The sequence below is a fragment of the Opisthocomus hoazin genome, chromosome W, assembly GCF_030867145.1.
Source record: "Opisthocomus hoazin isolate bOpiHoa1 chromosome W, bOpiHoa1.hap1, whole genome shotgun sequence".
In the NCBI taxonomy this organism is placed as follows: domain Eukaryota; kingdom Metazoa; phylum Chordata; class Aves; order Opisthocomiformes; family Opisthocomidae; genus Opisthocomus; species Opisthocomus hoazin.
Window position 1 is genome coordinate 44,924,925 of NC_134453.1, and position 26,279 is coordinate 44,951,203.

A 26,279-nucleotide genomic window follows, 5' to 3' on the forward strand; every position below is an offset into this window, starting at 1 on the left:
AGAGGTAAACTTACTTTTTCCTTGATGAGGACAAGTATGATTATTTGTCTAAAGGCAGTTTCATAATTCATCTAAGGGCATGAAAGAAAGCATAGTAGGCACCACTCTACAAGACTGATGAACAGCAAAGGAAACTGGACAGCAATCAATTTACTTATAATAATATACTGACTAAATATTTCATAAAAAAACAGGAATATGTAAGATATTTGACTCATCTGGAGATTAACTCTAATAGAATGAATGAAATCAAAACCAATGCTTAGGGTACCTGGTAAATTCTAGATAATAAATGCTGTCATTTGTTGCCATTTATTGCCAGAATTCTATTAAGCATGGAAGAAAATAAAAAAAGGGGGTATGCACTTATTGGAGTTTATTTTTTATGTATACAAAAGTAAAAATACACAGAAGGATTTTTTTCCTTTGTGGGATTTTTTTTTACAGAATACCAACAGCAGTTCACTTTTTTATTAAGAATACTAATGGACCTGGACGAAGTCATACACTTGCCCTTGGAAAGCTACAAGATACCATATAAGGAAAGACAGGCATGAGACTATATAAACTGCAATTCTGTGATCTGCAAGTGATATATATCACCCTTTTCTATTTTAGCACTTTCTTCTTCTCTTTCCAGCCTTCATTTTATTGTTTTATTTCCTATTTCTATGTATTCTAGTTTCCCCTTTCTTAGATTTTTCTCATTAAATAATTAAATAATCAGATCCTAAGAAAAATCTTCTGTTGTCATTTTTTTCTGAATTCCAGCAACCTGTTCATTCATCCCTTCTAAATTCCCTGTGTTCTTTCATCTCCCACTCTTCTCTGTCTAGATAAACTTTTACTGTACATTCTGGTATTCTCTAGCATTGTTTTCCTGTAGTCTTGTCTAAGTCTGCCACCAGCTATAAAGACCCATACAAGACAGTAACAAACTTTCCTTTGAAAACTCTTGACTCAGAGTAGAACAGTTATCAGTGAACTTTCAGGAAAGGGAATTAATATGGAGAATACATGTAGCTCAGTTTTACATAATGTTCCCAGAGAGGAAAGACTAGCTCAGATAGTATAAATTCGCATTTTAAAGAAAAGTTTTACAATATAGAAAATACTGGTTCTAGTATACAAAAAGAAACACTACAATTCTGGATTTCCAAGCCTAAGAACAGATACTAAGACACAGATATTAAAAATAAGTGAAATTATATTCTCGTCCTACATGTGAGTACATGAATCCAGGAAAAGAGGAGTTGTCTGTTATCAGGCAAGCTCTTTTAACTACCTGGTAAATGTGAACAACCTATTTTTAGAAAAAATCAAGAAAATACCAAAATAAAACTCAGATTTTTGTAGACATGGTTTCTGCTTAATTAACTCTACAGGATATGATGCTCACTTGCAGAGCAACTATTGAATATTTTGTTCTTTTCTCCTTTAACATGAATGATGCTACTAAATACACAATCTACACTACTAAATACACAAGGTGTTCGATGCACCATTAGCAAGTTTGCTGATGATACCAAACTGGGAGGTGCTGTTGACTGTCTTGAGGGACAAGAGGCCTTGCAGAGGGATCTAGGTAAATCGGAGCATTAGGCTGTGAAAGTCCAGGCAGCAGATGTCTCAAACATCTTGTCCAAAAGAATGCAGTTGTTACCATATCAATGCAGTTGTTAACTGAAGGAGGGGGCTCTGCTAAGGTGGGGAAGCACTCCTTCGGAATCAACTTCCTTATCTATGCAGCCTGGAGATAAGACACAGGATGCCAGTCAAGCAAGAAGTGGACAGTGGGGGAAAATTCTTTGAACTGCGCATAGATAAGGCCACAGATGTGGCTAAACAAAAGCCCGGGGGAAGGGGGGGGGGTGAGACCAGCAAGACACCACCAACTCATTTCTAGAAGGCTCAACATCCCCCAGGCCCATTTCTGGAATACTCTAGAAGCCCAAACCGCCCAGATCATCTAAGTAGCATCAAAACCGAACAAGTCAGCCTAGGGGTGGGGAACAGGGGTGCCGGTCAGGCAGCACCCCCCAGGATCTGGACTCCCCTCTGCTGGCGGGATCAACACTGGACCCAGGACTGGTGACATCTTTTTATTTCTCCCTCTTCCTCTTTTCCCCTCTGTCTTTTCTGTCTCCCCTACACTCTTTTCCATCTCCTTTGAAACTATAAAAGCAAGGCTTATCATAATTGTGCCACAGTAGTTTGGTAGGTAATAAATATTGTGAAGTGATACAGGATCTCTGGTGTCATTTCACCTCAATCCAACCAAGGGGATCAGCGAATCTGAGTCACTCTCGTTAATGGAATGGGACATTTAATCACTCTCATTATTGGGATGTGACGTGGGCAATTGTCAATGGGATGAAATTTAACAAGAACAAATGCTGGATTCTGCACCTGGGATGGAGTAACACTGGGCACAAGTATCAATTGGGAGAGGAGTGGCTGGAGAGCAGCCCTGCAGAAAGGGATCTGGGGGTGCTGGATGACAGTCAGCAGTGTGCCCTGGCAGCCAAGAGGACAAACCGCATCCTGGGGTGCATCAAACACAGTATAACCAGCTGGTCAAAAGAGGTGATTATCCTGCTGTATTCAGCACTGGTGCAACCTCACCTTGAGTACTGTGTGCAATTCTGGGCCCCACAATTTAAGAAGGATGTTAAGGTACTTGAATGTGTCGGGAGGAGGGCAACAAAGCTGGTGAAAGGGCTGACATGAATGTCCTATGAGGAGGGGCTAAGGACTCTGGGGTTGTCGAGTTTGGAGAAAAGGAGGCTGAGGGGTGACCTCATTGCTCTCTACAGCTTCCTGAGGAGGGGAAGTGGAGAGGGAGGCGCTGATCTCTTCTCCCTGCTGTGCCAGGGGAGGTTTAGACTGGACATTAGGAAGCATTTCTTTACCGAGAGGGTGGTCAAAGCCTGGAACAGGCTTCCTAGAGAGGCGGTCGATGCCCTGTGCCTGGCAGTGTTTAATAGACATTTGGACAACGCCCTTAATAACATACTTTAACTTTTGGTCAGTCCTGAAGTGGTCAGGCAGTTGGACTAGATGATCGTTGTAGGCCCCTTCCAACTGCACTGTTCTATTCTATCTCTTATTAAAGCAGGACTAACTTCCTTATGGTTTTTAAATGCAATCTAAACATGTAACTGATTGTTTTGCAAAGTTTATCTCCTAGAGTCCTCTACGAAGAATAATGTCTACTGTGGAAAGAGTCAATTGATTTCAGGTGCCCAGCTGAGTTTTCAGAATACTTCACTTTACACACACTTGATGAACTTCATTGCATGCTTCATTGCTCAGACATTTCAGAATGGTACTCAGACAATGATGAAGTGATAATTAGCAAGTAAGACTGTAAGGTACACTTTGAGTTGCTCAGTATCATAGAATCATAGAATCATAGAACGGTAAGGGTTGGAAGGGACCTTAAAGATCATCTGGTTCCACCCCCCCTGCCATGGGCAGGGACATCCTCCACTAGACCAGGGTGCTCAGAGCTCCATCCAACCTGGCCTTGAACACTTCCAGGGAGGGGGCAGCCACAGCTTCTCTGGGCAACCTGTGCCAGTGCCTCACCACCCTCATGGTGAAGAATTTCTTCCTAATATCTAATCTAAATCTGCCCTCTTTTAGTTTACAGCCATTCCCCCTTGTCCTATCACTACACACCCTTATGAAAAGCCCCTCTCCATCCTTCCTGTAGGCTCCCTTCAGGTACTGGAAGGCTGCTAAAAGGTCACCCCAGGGCCTTCTCTTCTTCAGGCTGAACAGCCCCAACTCCTCAGCCTGTCCTCATAGGAGAGGTACTCCAGCTCTTGGATCATCTTCGTGGCCCTCCTCTGGACCCGCTCCAACACATCCATGTCCTTCTTATCTTGGGGGCTCCAGAGCCGGACACAAGACTCCAGGTGGGGTCTCACGAGAGCGGAGTAAAGGGGCAGAATCACCTCCCTCGCCCTGCTGGCCATGGTTCTCTTGATGCAGCCCAGGATACAGTTGGCTTTCTGGGCTGCAACCACACATTGCCAGCTCATGTTGAGCTTCTCATCCACCAGTACCCCCAAGTCCTTCTCCTCAGTGCTGCTCTCAAGCCACTCTCCACCCAGCCTGTACTTGTGTTTGGGATTGCCCCGACCCAGGTGCAGGACCTTGCACTTGGCCTTGTTGAACTTCATGCAATTCACGCAGGCCCACCTCTCCAGCCTGTCAAGGTCCCTCTGAATGGCATCCCTTCCCTCCAGTGTATCAACCGCACCACATAGCTTGGTGTTGTCAGCAAACTTGCTGAGGGTGCACTCAGTCCCACTGTCCATGTTGTAACCAAGGGGATGAAATCTGTTAACCATAAACATAAACCATGTTGCTAGTTATGTCCCTTGTATAGCCCCTGCCCATCTGGACGTTAGGTCCAGCAACAGAGAGTTTGGTTTCCAGGTAATTATCAATGTTAAACAATAGTAGTGAAGGAAATTTTTAATAGGAATAGCGTTACTATAGTTGCAGGTGTGTTTGTGGTTTTTATCTATTGTCTAAATTAACTGAAACAAAAGTTTCCCACCTGAAATGTTAGCGGTCGCCTAGAGCCAGTCAAGGCGACCTAGCTACAGCGACATAGTTACAGCGACCTAGCTACGGGACAAGAGCCAGAAAAGGACTGCGCATGTGCAGAAGCTGGGGTCAACCAGCGGACACTGTGATGAAGAGGATGAGCCTTCATCTTGGGACCCCCGACGACCACCACTAGGAGGCACTGCGCAAGTGCGGGTGGGAGGAGTGTATGAAAACGGACTGATTTGACTATGAAAGAAAGGGCTTATGTAATCAGATGAATATGTATATTTTGATCTATATAAACTGCACGGAGGGGGTATGGGGGATGCACGTTTGGTGGAATTATCCCCCATGCATCCAGCGCTGCAATAAAGAATGCCTGCCTTTTAACACTACATTGGTGTTACGAGGTTTTATTCCCGGATTTTCGGTGACAGTTTCTGGCGACCCAGATGGGACCCTGCTTGTGAATACCGACGGATCCGCGGGATCACGGGACCTCCAGCCGGCATTGAGGGATTCTCGAGGAGAACCTCTGATCCCCGGACCGAAGGATTCCAAGTAAGTCCCCTGGAATTTAATTAAGGCATTCTTTAGGTATAATATACGCCTGCTCGTAAATCGTGGTGAAAACCTCGTAGAGTTGGGCTAAAAGGTACCTTTGTGGAAAGTCTCTGCTCGGTGAAAGCCGGTGGAGCGGGGCCCAAGGGGGAGGTCTTCAACAGCGGGTTGAAGTCTCCAGGATCTCAGCAGGGGGCTGGGATCCCAAAAGGGAGCTCCAACAAGGGTTGGGGTCCCTCTGATTAGTGTTTGTGATATAGTGCACAATCACTACCACTGGTCATTTGAAGGATGGGCACCTTTCCGAGTAAAAGACCCATCCCAAGGGGCATGCCTTTGGGATGTATTTTAAAGCACTGGAAAGAACTAGGGGGGGATCCTTTAACTCGGAAACAGTTAATTGAATATTGTAATCATTGGTGGCCGTTATATATTCTGGATGATGGGGAGAAGTGGCCGGAGGACGGGACACTGTGTTATAATACCATTTTGCAATTGATGTTGTTTTGTAAAAGGGAAGGTAAATGGGAAGAAATGACATACGTAGATTTGTTTTTCTCGTTGAGAAATCATCCGGAATGGCAAAGGCAGTGTGGGATACATTCGCATAGTTCTATGGTAATGGCTTTGGGAAAGGGAAAATGTAAGAAAGGTTCAAAGAAATGCTGCGCCGCTTGTGGTGTCGGAAAAGAATGTTTGAAGTTTGAGTCTGAGGAGGATGATGTCGAACTAATGGTGGCACCGCGTCGGAAATGGGGGGATAATTATGAAGAGGGATCCGAGATCAGTAACCCTTCCACCTCCCCTCTGGGGGAGGGTGCGGGAGGATTTAGCCCGGTTTCGGGAAGAACGTGGGGAAGGACAGGGGGGGCAGCGGAGCCAGCTCCCCTCCAGGCCCCACTCCGAGAAGCAGTAGGAAATACTGGTCCAGTGACAGTAAAGGTTCCGTTTTCAATAACTGATTTAAGGTCTTGGAAGGAGATAGCAGGCACTTATCGAGAGGACCCTGAAAGAGTAGCAAAGGTCTTTGAGACAATAATTAGGACCCAGGATCCTGATTGGAATGATTTGCAGGTAATTTTAGATACTTTGCTTGATGGCACGGAAAAAAGGATGGTACTCAATACTGCTAAGAAACAGGTAGAGGGAGCTCACGCTCATGGAGATTTGCAGGGAACGGTAGATCAGAACTTTCCCTCTTCAGATCCTGACTGGGACCCGAATCAGCCGGGACCCAGAGGAATGTTGACCAGATATCAGAGGTGGATTTTGTTCGGTGTTAAACATGCAATGCCAAAGGCGATAAATTGGTCAAAAATTTATGAAATAAGGCAGGAACTAAATGAGTCTCCTTCAGCTTTTATGGAGAGACTGAAGGAAACTGCCCGAAAGTATACTAATTTGGACCCAGAACAACCAGACGAAGCAATACAATTGGCCTCCATATTCATGGGTCAATCGGCTCCCGATATTAGGAAAAAGCTCCAAAAATTGGAAGGACCTGAATCTAGAGATTTGGGGAAAATGCTCGAAGTAGCATGGGTTGTGTATAATAATAGAGAAAAAGAGAAGGAAGTAAAACAGGCTCGGAGAGATGGAAAGTTATTGGCGGCTCTAACTGGGAATAATAGAAGAGGCAGAGGAAGAGGAAGAGGGATGAATGTTGGAGAAAGAGAGAGGATAAATCTTCGATTAGCACCAGACCAATGTGCTATTTGTAAGGAACGTGGGCACTGGAAAAGACAATGTCCTAAGGCCGAGGAATTAGATCCGACTCTTCGCGCGATTAAATTGATGACTTTAGATGAGGAATCATGAAGAGGACCGGGGGAGTCAACCCTAGCTGAACCCCTGGTTACACTAAAGCTAGGGAATGAAGAAATAGAATTTTTAGTAGATACGGGAGCCACTTATTCGGTATTAAACACGTGTAGAGGAAAATGTAGTCATCAGTCGGTAGATGTCGTTGGTGCGACAGGACAAAGGGAAAATCGGCCTTTTCTAGAACCATTAAAATTTAAATTGGGAAAACAGTGGGTAACACACCAGTTTTTATATATGCCTGAATGCCCTTTGCCTTTGTTAGGGCGAGATTTGTTAAGTAAATTAGAAGCACAAATAACTTCTAAAAATGGGGAAATTGAATTATTGATACCTGAATCAAAAGCCATAGAGGCAAAAGTATTTATGTTACAGGATTCTTTTAAAGAAAAACGAATTCCAGAAGAGGTGGAAAATGCTGTGACCCCCTTGGTTTGGGCAAGTGAGATTCCAGGACGATCTAAACTGGCAGAACCGGTAAAAGTGACCTTAAAACCCGGATCCAAACCGGTAAGACAAAAACAGTATCCTATTAAGTGGGAGGCACGAAAAGGATTAGAGGGGTTAATCATGAAATTTTTGGAATATGGGCTTTTAGTAGAATGCGAGTCAGAATACAACACACCTATATTACCGGTAAAGAAACCTGGGGGACAGGAATATCGACTAGTCCAGGATCTAAGAGCTATAAATCAAATAGTTCAAGATATACACCCAGTAGTAGCCAATCCCTATACTTTATTGACATCCCTGAAAGAGGAGTATAAATGGTTTACTGTACTAGATTTAAAGGATGCCTTCTTTTGCATACCTCTGGATGCACAAAGTCAAAGCATATTTGCTTTTGAATGGGAAAGCCCTGCAACAGGACGAAAGATGCAACTGACATGGACTGTACTTCCACAAGGATTTAAAAATAGCCCCACAATATTTGGAAACCAGTTGGCAAAGGAATTAGAAATATGGAAAAGACAAAACCAGGAAAAGGGGACATTGTTACAATATGTGGATGATATTCTAATAGCAGCAGAAAGCAAAGAAGAATGTTTTGAAATTACTATCAGTTTGTTAAATTTCCCGGGCCAAGGAGGATATAGAGTCTCCAGAAATAAGGCCCAGATAGGAAGAGAAGCAGTGATTTATCTGGGATTTGAAATATCTCAAGGGCAAAGGCAATTAAGCAACGAAAGAAAGGAAGCCATTTGCCAAACCCCAGAACCTAACAGTCCAAAGGAGCTGAGAACCTTTTTGGGAATGATTGGATGGTGTCGGCTTTGGATTCCAAACTATGGACTATATGTGAAGCCACTTTACAACGCTTTAAGAGAATCCAAAGACTTGTATTTGACATGGACACCTGAATGCCAAAAATCATTTAAAGAACTTAAAAAAGCATTGATGATGGCCCCTGCTTTGGGTTTACCTAATTTAACCAAACCTTTTGAACTGTTTGTCCATGAGAGACAGCATCTGGCTCTTGGAGTGCTGGCACAACGTCTGGGATCCTGGAAGCGACCAGTAGGATACTTCTCTAAACAACTTGATAACATGAGTAAAGGATGGCCGGGATGTTTGCGTGCTGTGGCAGCGACAGTATTGCTGATTCAAGAAGCTCGAAAATTGACTATGGGCCAAAAGATAGTGGTGTATGTACCACACATGGTGGTAACTGTTCTAGAACAAAAGGGGGGTCATTGGCTGTCCCCCAGCAGAATGCTAAAATATCAAGTTGTCTTGCTGGAGCAAGATGATGTGGAATTAAAAACCACAACCATTGTAAATCCAGCAATGTTTCTATCGACGGAGAATCCGACAGAAAATCCAGAACGTGACTGCCTGCTAACTGTTGAACAAGTCTATTCTAGCAGACCGGACCTGAGGGATGAGCCTCTGGAGAATCCTGATCTGGAGTTGTTCACGGATGGAAGCAGCTTTGTGAAAGGAGGAAGACGAATGGCCGGATATGCTGTTGTCACCACGACCGAGGTATTGGAGTCAGGAACGCTACCTGCAAATACCTCGGCACAGAAAGCAGAACTGGTGGCATTGAGGCAAGCCTTGCGAATGGCAGAAGGAAAAAGGGTAAATATATGGACTGATTCCAAATATGCATTTGGTGTAATTCATGCTCATGGAGCCATCTGGAAAGAAAGAGGACTGCTCTCAGCCCAAGGTTCATCGATAAAACATAAAGAAGAAATCCTTCAGCTCCTCGAAGAAGCGCAGAAACCAAAGGAAGTGGCAGTGATGCACTGCAAGGCTCATCAATTTGGTCGGACAGCTGTAAACATAGGTAATCGATTGGCAGACAAAACAGCAAAGGAGGCTGCTGAACAAGGTATCTTTGCACTAGTACCAGTAAAACAAATAAAAATCCCAAATCTAAAGCCAAAATACAGTAAATTGGATGAACAATTAGCAGAACAATTGAAAGCATCACAAAATACAGAAGGGTGGTGGGTAACGCCAGAAAAACAGGTAATTGTAACCCCGCAAGTTATGTTAGAACTTGCAAAAGAAAAACATACACAGACACATTGGGGCGTAGATGCTATGCTCTCAAGTCTAAAATCATCTGTGGTGTGTGTAGGAATGACAAGAGTAGTTAAATCCATAATAGCTAAGTGTCCAATTTGTCTCAAAAATAATCCTTTAAATCGGAAAAGGGCACCCCTAGGGGTAACAAAACAGGGTAACATTCCAGGAGATTACTGGCAAGTTGATTTTTCTGAACTGCCCAGGCAGAATGGATTCAGGTATCTATTAGTATTAATTGATACTTTTTCTGGATGGCCGGAAGCCTTTCCTTGTCGCACCAACAAAGCGAGAGAAGTAGTTAAAATATTGTTAAAAGAAATAATACCAAGGTTTGGGATACCAATTGGCATGTCTTCCGATAGGGGACCACATTTTGTAGCAGAAATAGTTCAGCAAGTAAGTAAAATTTTAGGGATAAATTGGGATTTACATACCCCCTGGAGGCCACAATCAAGTGGAAGAATTGAAAAAATGAATCAGACATTAAAGCGACAAATAAGTAAAATTTGTCAAGAGGTATCTTTAAAATGGCCACAAGCTTTACCATTAGCACTTCTGAGAATCAGAGTTCAACCTAGATCTAAAGATGGTGTAAGTCCATACGAAATTTTGTATGGCAAACCTTATCAAACTCCTTTGATCCCAGGGGATATGAAAATAACAGGGGAAACAGATTTAAAATTATATTTGATTTCTTTAGGAAGAACACTTGAAGCACTCCGAAAATACATTGTACTGACCAGATCACTTGCTTTGGATACACCTGTGCGTCAGTATCAACCAGGTGATTTCGTGTACATAAAGACTTGGAACTCTGAACCACTGCAGGAGAAGTGGAAAGGACCTTTTCAGGTACTGTTAACAACTTACACTGCGATCAAAGTAGAAGGAGTAGAACCGTGGATACACTACACTCGAGTGAAGAGAGCCCCTTCGTGGAAAGTCATCAATAGAGATCCAACAACTGCAAAACTGACTTTGAAATATATCTAAAAGAGTAGCTATTGCTGTAAAATGCGGGGAGACTGTATCTCGATCTGGGAACTGATGATAATGGGAGCACTGTTCAGTATATTAAAAGTAAAAACAGAAAACGTTGATTCACTGCCAATAAAAGCGGAACAATTAATATACCTCCCAAGGAGGACTCCACAGGAAAATTTGATGATTGGGCTTATAAAAGAATTTGCAAACTTACAAAACGTGACCCAAATAACTGCATGTCTTCCAATCCCAAGGGCTGTAGGAGAATCAGTTCCGTGGGGAATCTTAACAACAAATCTAAGTAACAAAGAACCCAAAAATGACGGTACTCATTGTGAACAAGTTCCCATTGTTGAGTGGCAAGAACGAATAGATTATGTTAGAAAACAATGGAAAACCCCTGGAAGTAGAGCAAATTGTGAGAAGTTACTAAATTATGTTTTTGTCCAGATAGTTTTTCCCAATATAGGTTGGTGTGCTTATGATGAACCCGTTAAGAAAAATGTTACTCGAACAATCATGAAATGGGAATGCAAAGAGTCCAACAAAACTAAACAAGAAATAACTTTGTGGGATTCAGTATGGTCAATGGCCATCACATTTCAGTTCCAGTATATGGCCAGTGCTCCCTGGTGTTTCACCTGGGATGGAATGATTTTTGCAGCTTTCCCATCGGTCAATGACAAAGGAAGTACTTCCCGGGAAAAGGAAATTGTAGTACCCTGGTGGAATTGTACAAAAATATATAATTGCAGTACAGTTAGTAAAGCAATCCAAAGTGTTCCACCTTTGGCAGCTGCCTTGAAATATGGATGCCAGTGTAGGGGACTTAAAAATGATTTACAGTTGACTGATACCTATAAGCCCAAAAGAGGAACATTCTTTAGTTGTAGAAAATCAACAATTCAAAGTCCAGGACACTTAGTTTGGGCAATGAGTGATGGAACCTGGTCCACTCACCTACCGGTGGATGGTAAGGTAAAACAAATTACTTTAGGAATGCCAACATTATGTCCAATTTGGAAAAAGACTCTCTTTAAGGGGAACTCCGAAAATTTAAAATTAATACGAATAAAAAGATCAAAAGTTGAAGAAGATGAAAACTGGAATGAGCCTTCAACAGGAGTAAAAATTGGATGGGCCTTAGAATCTTTATTGACTCCCTTATCGACTTATAGGAATAAGGCCTGGTTATATAAACTAACTGGTCAAGTAGAAAAATTAGCAAATGTAACAAGGAAAGGATTCAGACAGTTAAACCTACAGTTGCAAGCAACCTCAAGAATGACTCTCCAAAATAGAATGGCCTTAGACATGCTTCTGTTAAAAGAACATGGAGTATGTGAGTACCTAAAAGATAGAATAGATCATTGCTGTCTGCATATCCCCAACGTCACTCAGGATGCTGAACATGACTTAAACTTACTAAAACAAATAAAAAAAGACACTCAGGAAATTCAACAAGACATGCAAGAAAATTGGCTTGATAAAATTTTTAACGGATTAGGGTGGAATATTAGCTCTTGGGTCAAATCTTTAATCGGTACCGGACTGCTTTTATTGGTAGTAGTTGTAGTAGTAATGCTCATATATTATTGCCTAAAAAGAGAACTCACCAACAGAACTGCTTTTAATCGGAAAATTATTCAAGCTGTTACTAGAAGACAAAACCCTGGTGAATCGGCTGCTACGCCTCCACCACCCTGTAGCGAAATAAATGAATTATAAAACGAATATAACAATCAATAATTATCTAACCATTGTAATTGAAATAAAGTTTGATATAGAATAGAATGGAAGTATTGAAAAGATAATTATTTCAAAACTTCCAAAGTGGGGAAATGTAACCAAGGGGATGAAATCTGTTAACCATAAACATAAACCATGTTGCTAGTTATGTCCCTTGTATAGCCCCTGCCCATCTGGACGTTAGGTCCAGCAACAGAGAGTTTGGTTTCCAGGTAATTATCAATGTTAAACAATAGTAGTGAAGGAAATTTTTAATAGGAATAGCGTTACTATAGTTGCAGGTGTGTTTGTGGTTTTTATCTATTGTCTAAATTAACTGAAACAAAAGTTTCCCACCTGAAATGTTAGTGGTCGCCTAGAGCCAGTCAAGGCGACCTAGCTACAGCGACATAGTTACAGCGACCTAGCTACGGGACAAGAGCCAGAAAAGGACTGCGCATGTGCAGAAGCTGGGGTCAACCAGCGGACACTGTGATGAAGAGGATGAGCCTTCATCTTGGGACCCCCGACGACCACCACTAGGAGGCACTGCGCAAGCGTGGGTGGGAGGAGTGTATGAAAACGGACTGATTTGACTATGAAAGAAAGGGCTTATGTAATCAGATGAATATGTATATTTTGATCTATATAAACTGCACGGAGGGGGTATGGGGGATGCACGTTTGGTGGAATTATCCCCCATGCATCCAGCGCTGCAATAAAGAATGCCTGCCTTTTAACACTACATTGGTGTTACGAGGTTTTATTCCCGGATTTTCGGTGACAATGTCACCGACAAAGATATTGAACAGCACTGGCCCCAGTACCGACCCCTGAGGCACACCACTCGTCACTGGTCTCCACCTGAACATCAAGCCGTTGACTGCAACTCTTTTTGTGTGTCCATCAAGCAAGTTCCTTATCCAACGAGTGGTCCATCTGTCAAATCCATGTCCTTCCAATTTAGAGAAGTGGTTATCACATGAGAACCACACAAGGGAGGCAGGAATGGAATCCAGAACCCTCACACCATACTGAGCTGTCATAAGCAGGAAGCCCTCCTCCTTCTTATTACCATTCCATTTACAGCATGCTCTTCCTATTCTGCAAAACTGAGACAGGCCCTGAACAGAGGTCCTGTTTTAAAAGTTAAAGTACTTTTACTGTTCAGATGTGACTCATCAGTAAAGCAGAGCTGAATATAAGATAGAAGTGCAGTGGAAAAGACAGCGTATTACCATCTAATAAAGATTGTAGGTTGCCCTTAGCTTGCTCCTTGGCTCCTGACTGCTCCAGTTATCCTTCTCCACGACAAGCCCCACAGGCAGCTCTAGGAATTGCAGAATGCAGTGGATTGCTCCCAAAAAACTATGAAGAAGATACTGCACAAAGTTTGGACACTTCTGCAATATATAATAGTCCAAAACTATTTAAACTTTGCACTGTCAAAATGCTGCTCTAGCCTTTGTGCTCTGCTTAATGACATTCAACACATATTCTCAAGTTCATATCACCCTGGTGGGCTGTACGCAGTTTTTACTTTTTCTTTTTTAGACACTTTCAATTAAAAATATACACCAAGTAATAACTATAAGAGTCATAGACTTGGTCAAATGCTATGTAAAGCAGATACAGCCAGCCTGATTTAGAGAGAACTAGAGCTAAATAGTGTGGAGTGGACATAGGCCAGTCTGTGACATAGCCTCAGGATCAGAGTCCCTACTCAACTAGTCCCTGTTTCACAGAACGGCCACTGTTGATTACAATTTAGATTTGCCTAGAGTTTTGATACAAAAGTATATCTGGCTCTACATCATCTAGAGCTTTCCTGGATCAAGATGGAATATCACATGATCAAACTTTGACCAGTCCATGCACTGCAGGTGTGCTACATCAGCTACAATAAGAGGCAGGAAAATGTTGATGCCTTTAACCTGTTCACAGTCTGTCCCAAAGTCACTACATAATTTTTTTAACCTCATAAATAAATAATAATTTCCATACTAATATTCCTCACACATGCTTATTGTGTGGGTTTTTTTTACTTTCAGTGAGAAATCCTTTAACTGTTGAATATTTTGTTATCCTTTGATGTAGAGCAAAATTTCTCTTCTAAAGAAAGAGTTCAGTTAAATAGAATTTCAATAATGGACTTCATAATGAATCCTACAGAAATAAAGCCATGCATTGGTTTAATTTCTAAGACTTCTCAACACTTAATATTTATATTAGCCAGTGTTTCCAATTACAGTCTCTGTCTCTCCAATCCTTGTCTCCCTTTCTTTTCCCCTGACTCAGCTCCTTTTTAAAACTGTGTTTTCTTTTGGCATATGGCAAAAGGTGTTTCATAAACTGAGGGGGAATAGCAGGTACTATGGAGAAAGCAAATACAGTTTTTAACATGAATCATAGCTAAATGAAACATTTATTCCCTGAGCACAGAGTTCAATGAAAATAAGTGACCATAGTATATCCTCATACTAAACTGAAAGGAGAGAAAAGCGCCTGGTTTAGCCACCATAAGCTACTGAAGAAAATCTTTCTCCCCTCCCCGAGGTTCAAATGAGTAATAAATGTATGCAGTTATCACGGATTCACAAATCTTCCCTTAAAAGTTAATTAATTATGTCAAATTTTTCTTATCTAGATAAGTGCCTACTCCTTCAGAATCAATTATTTTTTTCTGTTGTATACTTTTGAATCTGTGAAGTGACAATGAACTGCATGACAGAAGATCGATGGCTAAAATCACATCTCTACCCAAATCAATGGGAGTTTTCCTATGACTTCAAAAAGATCATTAACTCATTGCCACCATAAAGATAGGATTTGGCAGTACTTGTAAGGTTCTGATACTTGGAACTGTCTTTTGCTATGAGATTTTTTTAAAACATTCCTTTTCCTACCAGACTCACCATTGTTAAAATAGTAGTTAAAAAAACAATCTGTCACTCATTTGATTACAAGAATCCAACAAATGAACAATAAAAATATTGAAGAAATTTGACACCTTCCTCTATTTTCTTTCAAGAATTTCTCTATTTAGCTGCACAGAATAAAATTTGTGCTGTCATTTGTATCTTAAATATGGCTGTATTTAAACAGCAACTAGTAACAGCCGCAGCAGGATCCAGCAGAAAGATGAGTCAAGATGATTCTAAATACGAATACTTCCAGTAGCCGTAAAAAAAGGAAAAGGACAAATATTTGGTCCAAAGGTTTTTTTAAAAAATATGGTGTCTTCCTCTTGCTATGGGCAGTGCACAGCGCAGTTAGAAAACTGAAATTCTGAGGCAGATTTAAAGTTCTCTCCCATATCTTCTAAAATTGAATTGTGTTGGGGAGATGACGCATTCAGTATCCAGAGAGAAGAAAGATACTGTTCACACAGCACTTCTACTCACCAGTCCATGTAGCAGCAATGGTGTTGGCTTTGAAGGAAGCCAACTGTCCTGCTCTCCCAGCCAGAGGTAAAGAATTGCATTGGTGGCCACTAGAGGGAGGATTAGGAATATAGTAAATTGTGGGCAAAAGGCACCCATGATGAATCATATGGGACAATCTACAAATACCCCACTGCTGCCAATAGGCAACAATTCTCAGATACTGCTATGGGCTGGGAAGTATAACTGAGTTGTTATCATCTGCTACAGAGGAGCTGCTAGTTTGTATCCTAAACTTTGGTGGCTGGAGGATAGGAGAGTTGACTAGGATCTTGTGAAGCATACCTACAAAGACACATCCCTTTATTTACAGTTGCCTTATTTGCCTTCTGTTTTTTAATCTCCTTACTTAAAACTTCTGATGTCCTTTATCAAGAAAGCTCCTGTGAAAAGCAAACATCCCAGTTTCAACAGAATCTCAGAAGCATCAGCAAAGACACACTGTACCAAGATACACTGTATTTAACAAAAAGATCTGAACATATTAAATATACTTGAAAACAACAAAATACATTGTGATAAAATAAATGTTCTTTCACTAAATTAAGGTTTGAGACATGTCTGAAATAAATATTTTCAATTAGTTACCTACATAATTATGTAGTAAACTGTATCTTGAAATTCAGTTTACCCTGAAGCTTGACTGCCTGGTGTCTTACCTCCAGCACAAGTGGCAGAACATTCTGACCAAGGCGGATGATTCCATGCAAAGCCAACTTCATTGTCTCCACTGCCAGTGCGAGAGATGGGAATACTGAATTTATACCTTATACCCAAATTTTGTTCTTGTAGCAGAATCTGTAGTTGAAAACAACTGGTTATACCATTAAAACAGGCAAGCAGAGGGAAACTACAGTGACATTTAATCTAGGTATGTGTTATGTCCTGTGGAAGGGAAAAAAAGTAATACAGGAAGCCACAGTAGTTCTTTTAGGCATTCCCAAAATCACCACGAGCTTTCATCTACCCTCACTATTGAACTGCACTTCCACATACCACTTGTCCAACACCAGTCCTTGATTCTATACCTAACTTTTTTTTTCTGTTACTAATAATATATATCACGTTAAGATGCAGCAATCTGACACATCTTAGAGCTATTTCTCATCCCCTTCTACCTTCTATAATACTTTGCAGAGGCATATCTGCCCATCTCCATTGGACAAAAGAACAGAGAACTTTCAGTAAGAAAGTCAGTGGCATTGACTGAATGAGAAAAGGCACTATTAATCATTGTGTAACTCATTCTATATGGACTCTAGCTTATCCACAGCTACAGCAGAAAAAACAGGATTTAGGTGTTTGAAAATTTTGCCTAAAATGTGAATATCCAGGCAACAATCATTCTGTACACAAAAATATACTGTATGGCTCAAGCAATCCCTGAACTGAAAATCTGGCAGCTGATAGAATATACTGGGCAAGTATCACCCTGTTCTTATACTCCTCAACACAGTAGAGCAACAGTAGGCTCACTATTGCCTACTGTTAGAGACAGGGTACCAGGACCCTGGTCACATCTTCTATTACATTCTCATATTTTGTACAATCTATTTAAAGCAATGTATGTCACAGCAACATTCTTTAATACAGGTCAAATCATGATACTCTTGCAGTAAAAGTATACTTCACACTCAGGCCAGGCTTAAAACCACTGACATCTACAAAACTGTCAGGAACCGTCATGCTATATCTGAACACTTCCGTGTATCAGCAGTATGCAGAGATACGCTATACGCCCCATTTACAATTTCTGCTGCCATTATTCTGAAGCACATTTAACACAGATGGGGCATTTTCTGTGAGATTTCCTGGGGCTCTTCTGACTTTATCCCTTTTTCGTCACAATGTTTGCCTGCCAGTTTTGAAAGACAAGCAAGCTGTGTTAAAAAGTTCTGTCCCAGCTAGGCAAGCGGTATACTCTTTGTAAACACAATCTATTTTGATTTCATTCATGGCCTTGTCTTTCCTAAGAACATAAATATATATTTCAAATTTCAGAAATATATTAATTATAACTTTACCATGACTATGAGATTTTCTGAAGTAGGGCCTAGTGCTTCCAAAGACTCTGGTTCATCTGTTGGCCTCTTGTAATGGAAAGCTGTTCCAGCAACATCAAACTTTCTTGGCCAGTCAATAGTCCAGGCACCATTAATATAGTAGTCATCCTCTTCAGATTTTAAAGCTTAAAAAAAAATACAAGCCACCTAAAAATTGGAAGCCATTGCAAATTAAACTACTAATCTGTTAGAAGTATGCGAGCTTCAGCACAACATCACTGTTTTTTGAAGTAATATAAAACCTTTTCTTTAGCCCTGGTCAAAATATCCCTCATGCAGTATGAAAATATTGCCTCTTCAATAATCTTCAGTGTGCAGGTGTATTTTGCAGATTTCAACATGCAGATGCTATATGGACCAAAACAGAATGCCTCATGCAACTTGCAATACATCTTCAACTTTAAAACAGCTCATGTGCAATGTATGGTATTCTACTTAAATACATGTATAATCAATTACCAATGTAATCTTTAGATTAAGATGTTGGGGCATAGGATAGCTATTTCAGATTATGTGCAGAGGAAAAAAAGAGAAGGAACATTGAGTCTGACATATGGTCCCAATCAGCTCTTGCTTTGTTGTCTTTGTCTGATGGTTTTTTTGTTCCTTCTTGGGGAGGAGTGGCTGGAAAGCTGCCTGGCAGAAAAGGACCTTGGGATGTTGGTCAACAGCCGGCTGAACATGAGCCAGCAGTGTGCCCAGGTGGCCAAGAAGGCCAATGGCATCCTGGTTTGGATCAGGAATAGTGTGGCCAGCAGGAGGAGTAGGGAAGTGATCGCCCCCCTGTACTCGGCACTGGTGAGGCCGCACCTGGAGTACTGTGTTCACTTTTGGGCCCCTCACTACAAGAAGGACATTGAGTTGCTGGAGTGTGTCCAGAGAAGGGCAACGAGGCTGGTGAGGGGGCTAGAGAAGAAGTCTTACGAGGAGTGACTGAGGGACCTGGGGCTGTTTAGCCTGGAGAAGAGGAGGCTGACGGGAGACCTTGTCGCTCTCTACAACTACCTGAAAGGAGGTTGTAGTGAGGCAGGTGTTTGTCTCTTCTCCCAAGTAACTAGCGATAGGACGAGAGGAAATGGCCTCAAGTTGCACCAGGGGAGGTTTAGATTGGATATTAGGAAAAATTTCTTTACTGAAGGAGTGTTCAGACATTGGAATAGGCTGCCCAGGGAGGTGGTGGAGTCCCCATCTCTGGAGGTGTTCAAAAAACATGTAGATGTGGCACTTCGTGATGTGGTTTAGCAGGCATGGTGGTGTTGGGTTGATGGTTGGACTTGATGATCTTAGAGGTCTTTTCCAACCTTAATGATTCTATGATTCTATGATTCTTAAAGCATAAATCCAAGATATTTCTACTACAAAACCAAATATTAACTATTTTATCTGCCCAGATATTTTATTATACCCAATTTACAGCCTTAAACCATAAAAGTACTGTAGATAAAACATAAATTTCCCAGCTAACCAACCAATTAGGCTGGACTAGCAGATATTATTCAGGGACTTCTATTTGATTTTTTATCAATAATATTAGATTAAGTTTCTAAATAAGAAACTGACTTTGTATCTTAAGGTGAAGACACTGTCTTCTTGACTTAAGGTGAAGATTACAGAGTTATTCAGCATTCATATTTACTTTAAATATAACATGTTCTTAAAGGCAAAACGATAGTTGGAAATACATGATCCAACAGCTGTGTCATTTTTTGTTGAGACAAATCACTGACTTTACTAGATAGGGAATTTACAAAACTCACGTCACAATCATAAGGAATAAGACAACTTAGGATCAAGTTTTATTCTCAGTTACATCTGTGTGGACAGATGGATACCTTAAACAGTTAGGGAAAATGTCTGAATGATGCTGAAGAGATGAGAGAACATTCATATGAATAGGAAATGGGAGGCAGTAACGTTCTATTGGTGACATCTGTATTCAGCATGGATCATTAACCATTTCAATCAGCACCATAAGGCCTGTAAAGGAATGTCTTTTCATAGCATAAATCTTATTCCATTGACTTCCCTGGATATACTCTGGAAATACACATGTGCTTTGAGTGAAGAAACTAGCTCTGACACATTCACTTATCTGGAATTCTCAAAGTAATTCAGATTCCTTATTTTCTATGTAAGTTTCATAGTACAAGAAGGAGATAGCAAAAAAAAGTGAGTATAGGAGAACAAGACAAATTGCAAGCAATACTGTACTAAAAGTAACAGTACCTCTACTATTTTAAGTGGGTGTATGAAATAACTATGTTACAGATGAACATCAGTATTTTTTTTATTAGTGGTCTTATTTCCACACAGCAAAAATTTCTATCCATCCTGCTTTCACAAAATCTAGCTTAATTAAAAGAGGGTCACAGGATCTCCAAAAGCCACCCAGACATATTAGTCTCTTACTGTGCCACTCAATCCCAAACGTTTTCTCGTCAGTATGTCTAGTATCTATTAAGAGCAAATAATGAAGTGAATTCTTTACTTGTATTATTTGAGACACATGAACAACAACAAATGAGGCATAGAAATGAGCACAGAATAACAAACACCCCAGAATCCTGGGAGCAGCGGTAAAGGACTCTGGAGCACAGGTAGTTTTTTCATCAGTCCTCTCAGTCAAAGGGAAGAGGTTTGAAAGGGCCAGTCGAATCTGGCAAATCAACAAATGGTTACAAGACTGGTGCCACAGCCAGGGGTTTATCTACATAGTCCATGGGAATCGCTTTGAGAAACCTGGTCTACTGGGGACTCATGGGGTCCATCTAACAGAGAAAGGGAAGAGCATCTTCGGTCAGAGGCTTGCCAAGCTGGTGAAGAGGGCTTTAAACTAATGTTGCTGGGGGAGGGGAACCTCAATCCATCCCACTGCTACCCATTTGATGCCAGTGCCAACAATAGATGCCCAGAGCCTGGAGAAGGATCACAGGTTTAGCAAAGCACCTGAACAGCAGCACAAAGGAACTCCAGCCACTCCAGCTGTTGTGAAACAGAGTATGTGATGTGGTGTACAGGGGGGTACTTGGTATGTGGGGGTGGTAGGGAACTTCGCAGGGATTAAGCAGAAAACAAAGGACTGACTGTCAGAGGCCTCAGGCAAGAATACATCCAAGGACATATAACTAGCACATCCTAAAGAAGTGCAGATAAACCAGCAGACACCAAGACAGGGAACCTGAGAAATCCACAAACTGCTCAGTGAGCCAGCTCATGACCATATATGGAAGGAAAGACTCAGAATTAATGGAAAGGACAATAACAAGTACCACTTCTACAGCTACCAAGGACCACCAGAGACCATCAAGGACCCCATGGAAGCCCCACAGAGACCCAGGCAGCATGTGTAATGACTAAAAAAATATGATAATTAGTTCCAGGAAATAGAATAAATATGTATGAACATTCCGGGAAACTTAATGCACAAGTATGTAACAGGGTGATATAAGCTTGGAGCGAGGCAACATATGGCATGCATGTTAGGAGGAGCGATGGAGTTCAGGAGAGCAGACTTTCACCTCTTCAGGGATCTGCTTGGTAGAGTACCATGGGACAAAGCCCTGGAGGGAAGAGGGGCCCAAGAAAGCTGGTTAATATTCAAGAATCACCTCCAAGCTCAGGAGCAATGCATCCCAACAAAGAGGAAGTCAGGCAAAAAAATGCCAGGAGGCCTGCATGGATGAACAAGGAGCTCCTGGACAAACTCAAGCACAGAAAGGAAGCCTACAGAGGATGGAAACAAGGGCAGGTAGCCTGGGAGGAATACAGAGACATTGTCCAAGCAGCCAGGGATCAGGTTAGGAAAGCTAAGAAGTTCCCACTGACTGGAAAGGGAAGCATAACCTCAATTTTTAAAAAGGGCAAAAAGGAAGACCTGGGGAACTACATCTGATGGATGGACCACTTGGTGTATAAGGAATTGGCTGGATGGTTGTACTCAAAGAGTTGCAGTCAAAAGCTCGATGTCCAAGTGGAGACCACTGATGAGTGGCATTCCTCAGGGGGTCGGTATTGGGACTGGCGCTGTGTAACATCTTTATCAGTGACACAGTGGGACTGAGTGCACCCTCAGCAAGTTTACTGATGACACCAAGCTGTATGGTGCAGTCGACACGCTGGAGGGAAGGGATGCCATCCAGAGTGACCTTGACAGGCTCGAGCAGTGGGCCTGCGCAAACCTCATGAAGGTCAACAAGGCCAAGTGCAAGGTCCTGCACCTGGGTCAGGGTTATCCCAAGCACGAATACAAGCTGGCAGAGAACGGATTGAGAGCAGCCCTGCCGAGAAGGACTTGAGTGTGTTGGATGATAAGAAGGTTCAACGTGACCTAGCAATGTGCGCTCACAGCCCAGAAGACCAACAGCATCCTGGGATGCATCAAGAGAAGCATGACCAGCAGGTCGAGGGAGCTGATTCTGCCCCTCTACTCTGCTCTGGTGAGACCCCACCTGGAGTACTGCCTTCATCTCTGGAGCCCCCAGCACAGGAAGGACATGGAGCTGTTGGAGCGGGTCCAGAGAAGGGCCGCAAAAATGATCCGAGGGCTGGAGCATCTGACCTACGAGGACAGGCTGAGAGTTGGGGCTGTTCAGCCTGGAGAAGAGAAGGCTGCGGGGAGACCTTATAACAGCCTTTCAGTACCTGAAGGGGGCCTATAGGAAAGATGGGGAAAATCTTTTCGGCAGGGCTTGTTGCAATAGGACAAGGAGTAATGGTTTTAAAATAAAGGAGGGTAGATTTAGAATGGATATAAGGAAGAAATTTTTTATCATGAGGGTGGTGAAACAATGGAACAGATTGCCCAGAGAGGTAGTGGAGGCCCCATCCTTAGAAACATTCACGGTCAGGTTGGATGGGGTCTGAGCAACCTGGTCTAGTTGAAGATATCCCTGTTCACTGTAGGGGGGTTGGGCTAGATGACTTCTAAAGGTCCCTTCCAACCATAAGCATTCTATGATTTGCTGATTCTATGATTCATTTAAACATACATTTTTTCAGCAGCTCTGAAAACAGGCAATTTTGCTGTGTAATCGATGGCCTTGCTGGACTTGTCGAATGCAAGACGAAAGAAAAACGGACTGAGGTTGTCAAGAGCCAAAGAGCTAACAAAGGAAGTAAATAACTGGTGCTTATCTTATCAGACAAAAGTAAAGGGGGAATAGCCCATCACTGTAAACCAAGTGATCTGTGGGACTCAGAGGAAGCTGCGCAGCCAGAGATTGCTTCAGAGATTGCTTTGGATAAAGCACAGATGGCCCCCGAATACACATACCAAGATGCCCGCTCCGAAGGCGTGTCACACTGCTGAGTCCCGCTTCTGACACATGACATTCCACGCCAAGAGCCAATCGATACACAATAATTGACTTAGTCCCACCTCGCAAAAAGATTTCCAAACATATAAAAATTGGCACTTGAAAACTCTCTTTGGGAGGAGGAGCCAAGCGAGAACTTCACCTGACGGACGGGTCGACGGGCCTGAACCTCTCTTCCCCCCCCAAGAAGGGACGCCTTTTTGGTAAGAGTCGTGCCTCTGACTTTGTCAGACGTATCCCCGGGAACACATTGTTAACTAAAGTGCTAAACTATTACTTTGAGCTCAACTTTTGTAGACAGTGCATTTATCAACGGCAATTCTGAATCTGTGATAACTGTCGCTTGAATAAATTACCTATTGTTTCAACTTTGCGAAACTCTTTCAGTGAAAGTCCTTGGAAGGGCTCTGGCAGGTTAGTTGAATATCAGACTCCCCTTACCCCCCCCCCCCTTTAACACGACAGTAAAAAAACTGACATAGTCGGCAGGATTGCCATGGATAAACTGCTACAAAAATATAAGTGTGCACCTTCACAAGCAGGAATTGAATGGGCCCAGAAATTCTGGAAAGATGAGGATAAAGTGGTAGAACGTATAAAACAGTGTTTAAGTGAGCAAAAGATCAAAGGCACTAAAGGCAAAAAATTTATTTGTGCTGTATTAGGGGCTTGCCTATCTTGCGCGCAGAAAGAAATTAAAGAGTCCCCACCTCCTGAAAAAATTGCAGATGTAGAATATGCTGCACTAAAATCAGAAAATGAAGTGTTAAAAACTTCACTGACTTTTGAAAAGGAAAGTCAAAAGAAATTTGAGACACAAATCGACACCCTAAAAGGTGAAATCGGTTACCTTAAATCGCAATTGTTTTGGGCCAATAGGCGAGAAAAACATTTAGAAGGAAAATTAAATCTCATTAAACCTGATACCGTCCTCGGTCTCAGCTAAACAAGTCCGCAAATTAATACAGTATGCGGATCCCAAGACGTGGGATGGAGACATCTGGGTCAGGGATGATAATGATGAACTGGAGGAAAATTCTGATTGTGATTTGGCCCCAGAACCTATACCTATTCGGCCGTTGATTAAAACAGAAACCACCGATGAGGGTGGAGAACAGGCTCGTACTACTGTACGAACCATTCCATGGTCTCCTGCTGAATTGGCAAAATTGCAGGGAAAATATTCCAGGAGTCTGGAGGAATCCAAGACGGAATATGTGTGTCGAGTCTCCCTTACCGGGGGAGATCGAATCCTCTTAAATGAGGAAGAAGCAGGAGGCTACTGGGGTCCTGGAGTATTTCTAACTACCACTCCAGGTAATCATAATTATTCATTAACTATGCGAGCTGCTTATTGGGCTGGTGGCATAGACCCTCATGACAGAGGAGAACCTTCTGTTATAAAAACCTCAGGGTTCTCTGATTTGGTGACATCTGTGCAAAAGGCTGCCTTCATACAAGCAATGCATGAGCGGGATGTGTTAATAAGATCCCCAATGTTAGCCCCTATAGATCCGACAAGATTAACTCCACTGATCCGAGGCCTCCCAGACAGTTTAAAAACATATGTGGCCAATATACAAGATCGACTTCAAGTCGCTTGCCCCAGACAAGGCCGACGCCCACATCGAGGGCAAGATCAGGATCAGGACCAAAATTAAAATCTAGTAATCACTTGGAGTGAATTTGTACAAGATATAGTGCACTACGGGCGCAGGATGGGATGGATCAGATCCTCACAGTTATCTGATCCGCCACCTCGGTGACTTCACCAGATTCACAGCCCTAAGGCTAAGCCCGAATGCAAATTAAAATTTGATACGGAGCGTAACGAGCTCTGGCGTAAAGCTCGAGCTATTGGGGTGCCACGGCATCTATTGATTGGTATATCCACAACTGACCTAAAAATTCTCGTACAGTCGTTAAGCCATAAGCTTAATTCAGCAAAGACAGGTCAGCCGGCAGAATACAAAGCAACTTTTAACACTGCACCCTCCGCCCCACAGCAGGAGCTAATTGATCTAACAGGCCCTCAGGCAAAAAACGCCTATCCGCGGGGAGGGCTGTGAGCCTCCTTCCTTGGCGGGTACTAGCTATACAGTGGCTCTCCGATACACCTCCCGAACCTGTCATTGCCATGCCGGTGGGACCAAAGAAAGTTTTTGTAAATTTTCTCATTGATACGGGTGCTCAAATTTCGGTAATCACCAAGGAGACTGCAACATGCTTAAATGTAAAACCTGGTCGCCGTAAAGTAAAATTTACAGGCATTGATGGAGTCATAAGGAAATGCCCTACAGCAAAAATTACCCTGTGGCTCCCGGGCGAACAAAGATTAACCTGCACTGAAGTATTGGTCGGTGCTGCTAACACCAATATTTTGGGATTTGATTTGTTGTATGGCACAGTGTTGAAACTCCCTGATGGTTCAGTTTGGAGTTTTTCTGGGTGAGAAATTAAACAGAATGAGCCTAAAAAAATTAATTTATTAGAAATGTCCATATCTTTACCACCATCAAAAATTACAAACACAAAACAGTACACCTTACCATCAGCTGTGCAATCGGGTATTGACGGGGTGGTAAGAGACTTAGAAAACCGAGGCATCATCACTCGTACACACTCACCCTATAATTCCCCTGTCTGGCCAGTAAAAAAACCAAACGGGCAGTGGAGACTCACGATAGATTACAGGTGATTAAATGCCAACACTGCACCTTTAACTGCAGCTGTACCGAGCATTGCAGAATTGGTAACTCAGATACAGGGAGCATCTCACACATGGATGGCAACTTTAGATGTAAAAGATATGTTTTTTATGGTTCCACTCCAGGAACATGATAAGGCCCAATTTGCTTTTACCTGGAAAGGGATACCATACACCTTTAACAGGCTGCCTCAGGGATGTAAACATTCCCCCACCATTGCTCATAATGCTTTAGCTAAAACACTGAGTGGAATTCCTATTCCATCAGGCGTTACTATATATCAATATATAGATGATCTTTTGATTGGAGGGGAACAATTTGACACTGTTAAACAGGCTATGGAGGATGTGACATTGCAATTAACAACCTTGGGTCTGGAAATTCCCCCATCCAAGTGTCAGGGACCAGCACAGGAAGTTCAATTCCTAGGGGTCTGGTGGATCAAAGGAGCCTTATCTATCCCTCCTGACACACTGGAGAAAATACAACAGGGACAGGATCCCTCTAATGTTAAGGAATTGCAACAAGTTTTAGGAACTTTAGTATACTGGT

At 42.2% G+C, this 26,279-nt stretch overlaps 1 protein-coding gene across 3 annotated transcripts in view; it reads right to left on the reverse strand.

The window, feature by feature from the left end:
- The window catches only part of LOC142365654 (A disintegrin and metalloproteinase with thrombospondin motifs 6-like), a 213,027-nt gene that overhangs the window by 43,002 nt on the left and 143,746 nt on the right, over window positions 1-26,279 (reverse strand). For all 3 annotated transcript variants that reach the window (XM_075446664.1, XM_075446665.1, XM_075446666.1), the window contains exons 18-19: window positions 17,666-17,829; window positions 16,301-16,439 (exon numbers count right to left, since the gene is read on the reverse strand). In XM_075446664.1, coding sequence (XP_075302779.1) covers window positions 16,301-16,439; window positions 17,666-17,829 — 303 coding nt within the window. The remainder of the gene's footprint in view (window positions 1-16,300; window positions 16,440-17,665; window positions 17,830-26,279) is intronic.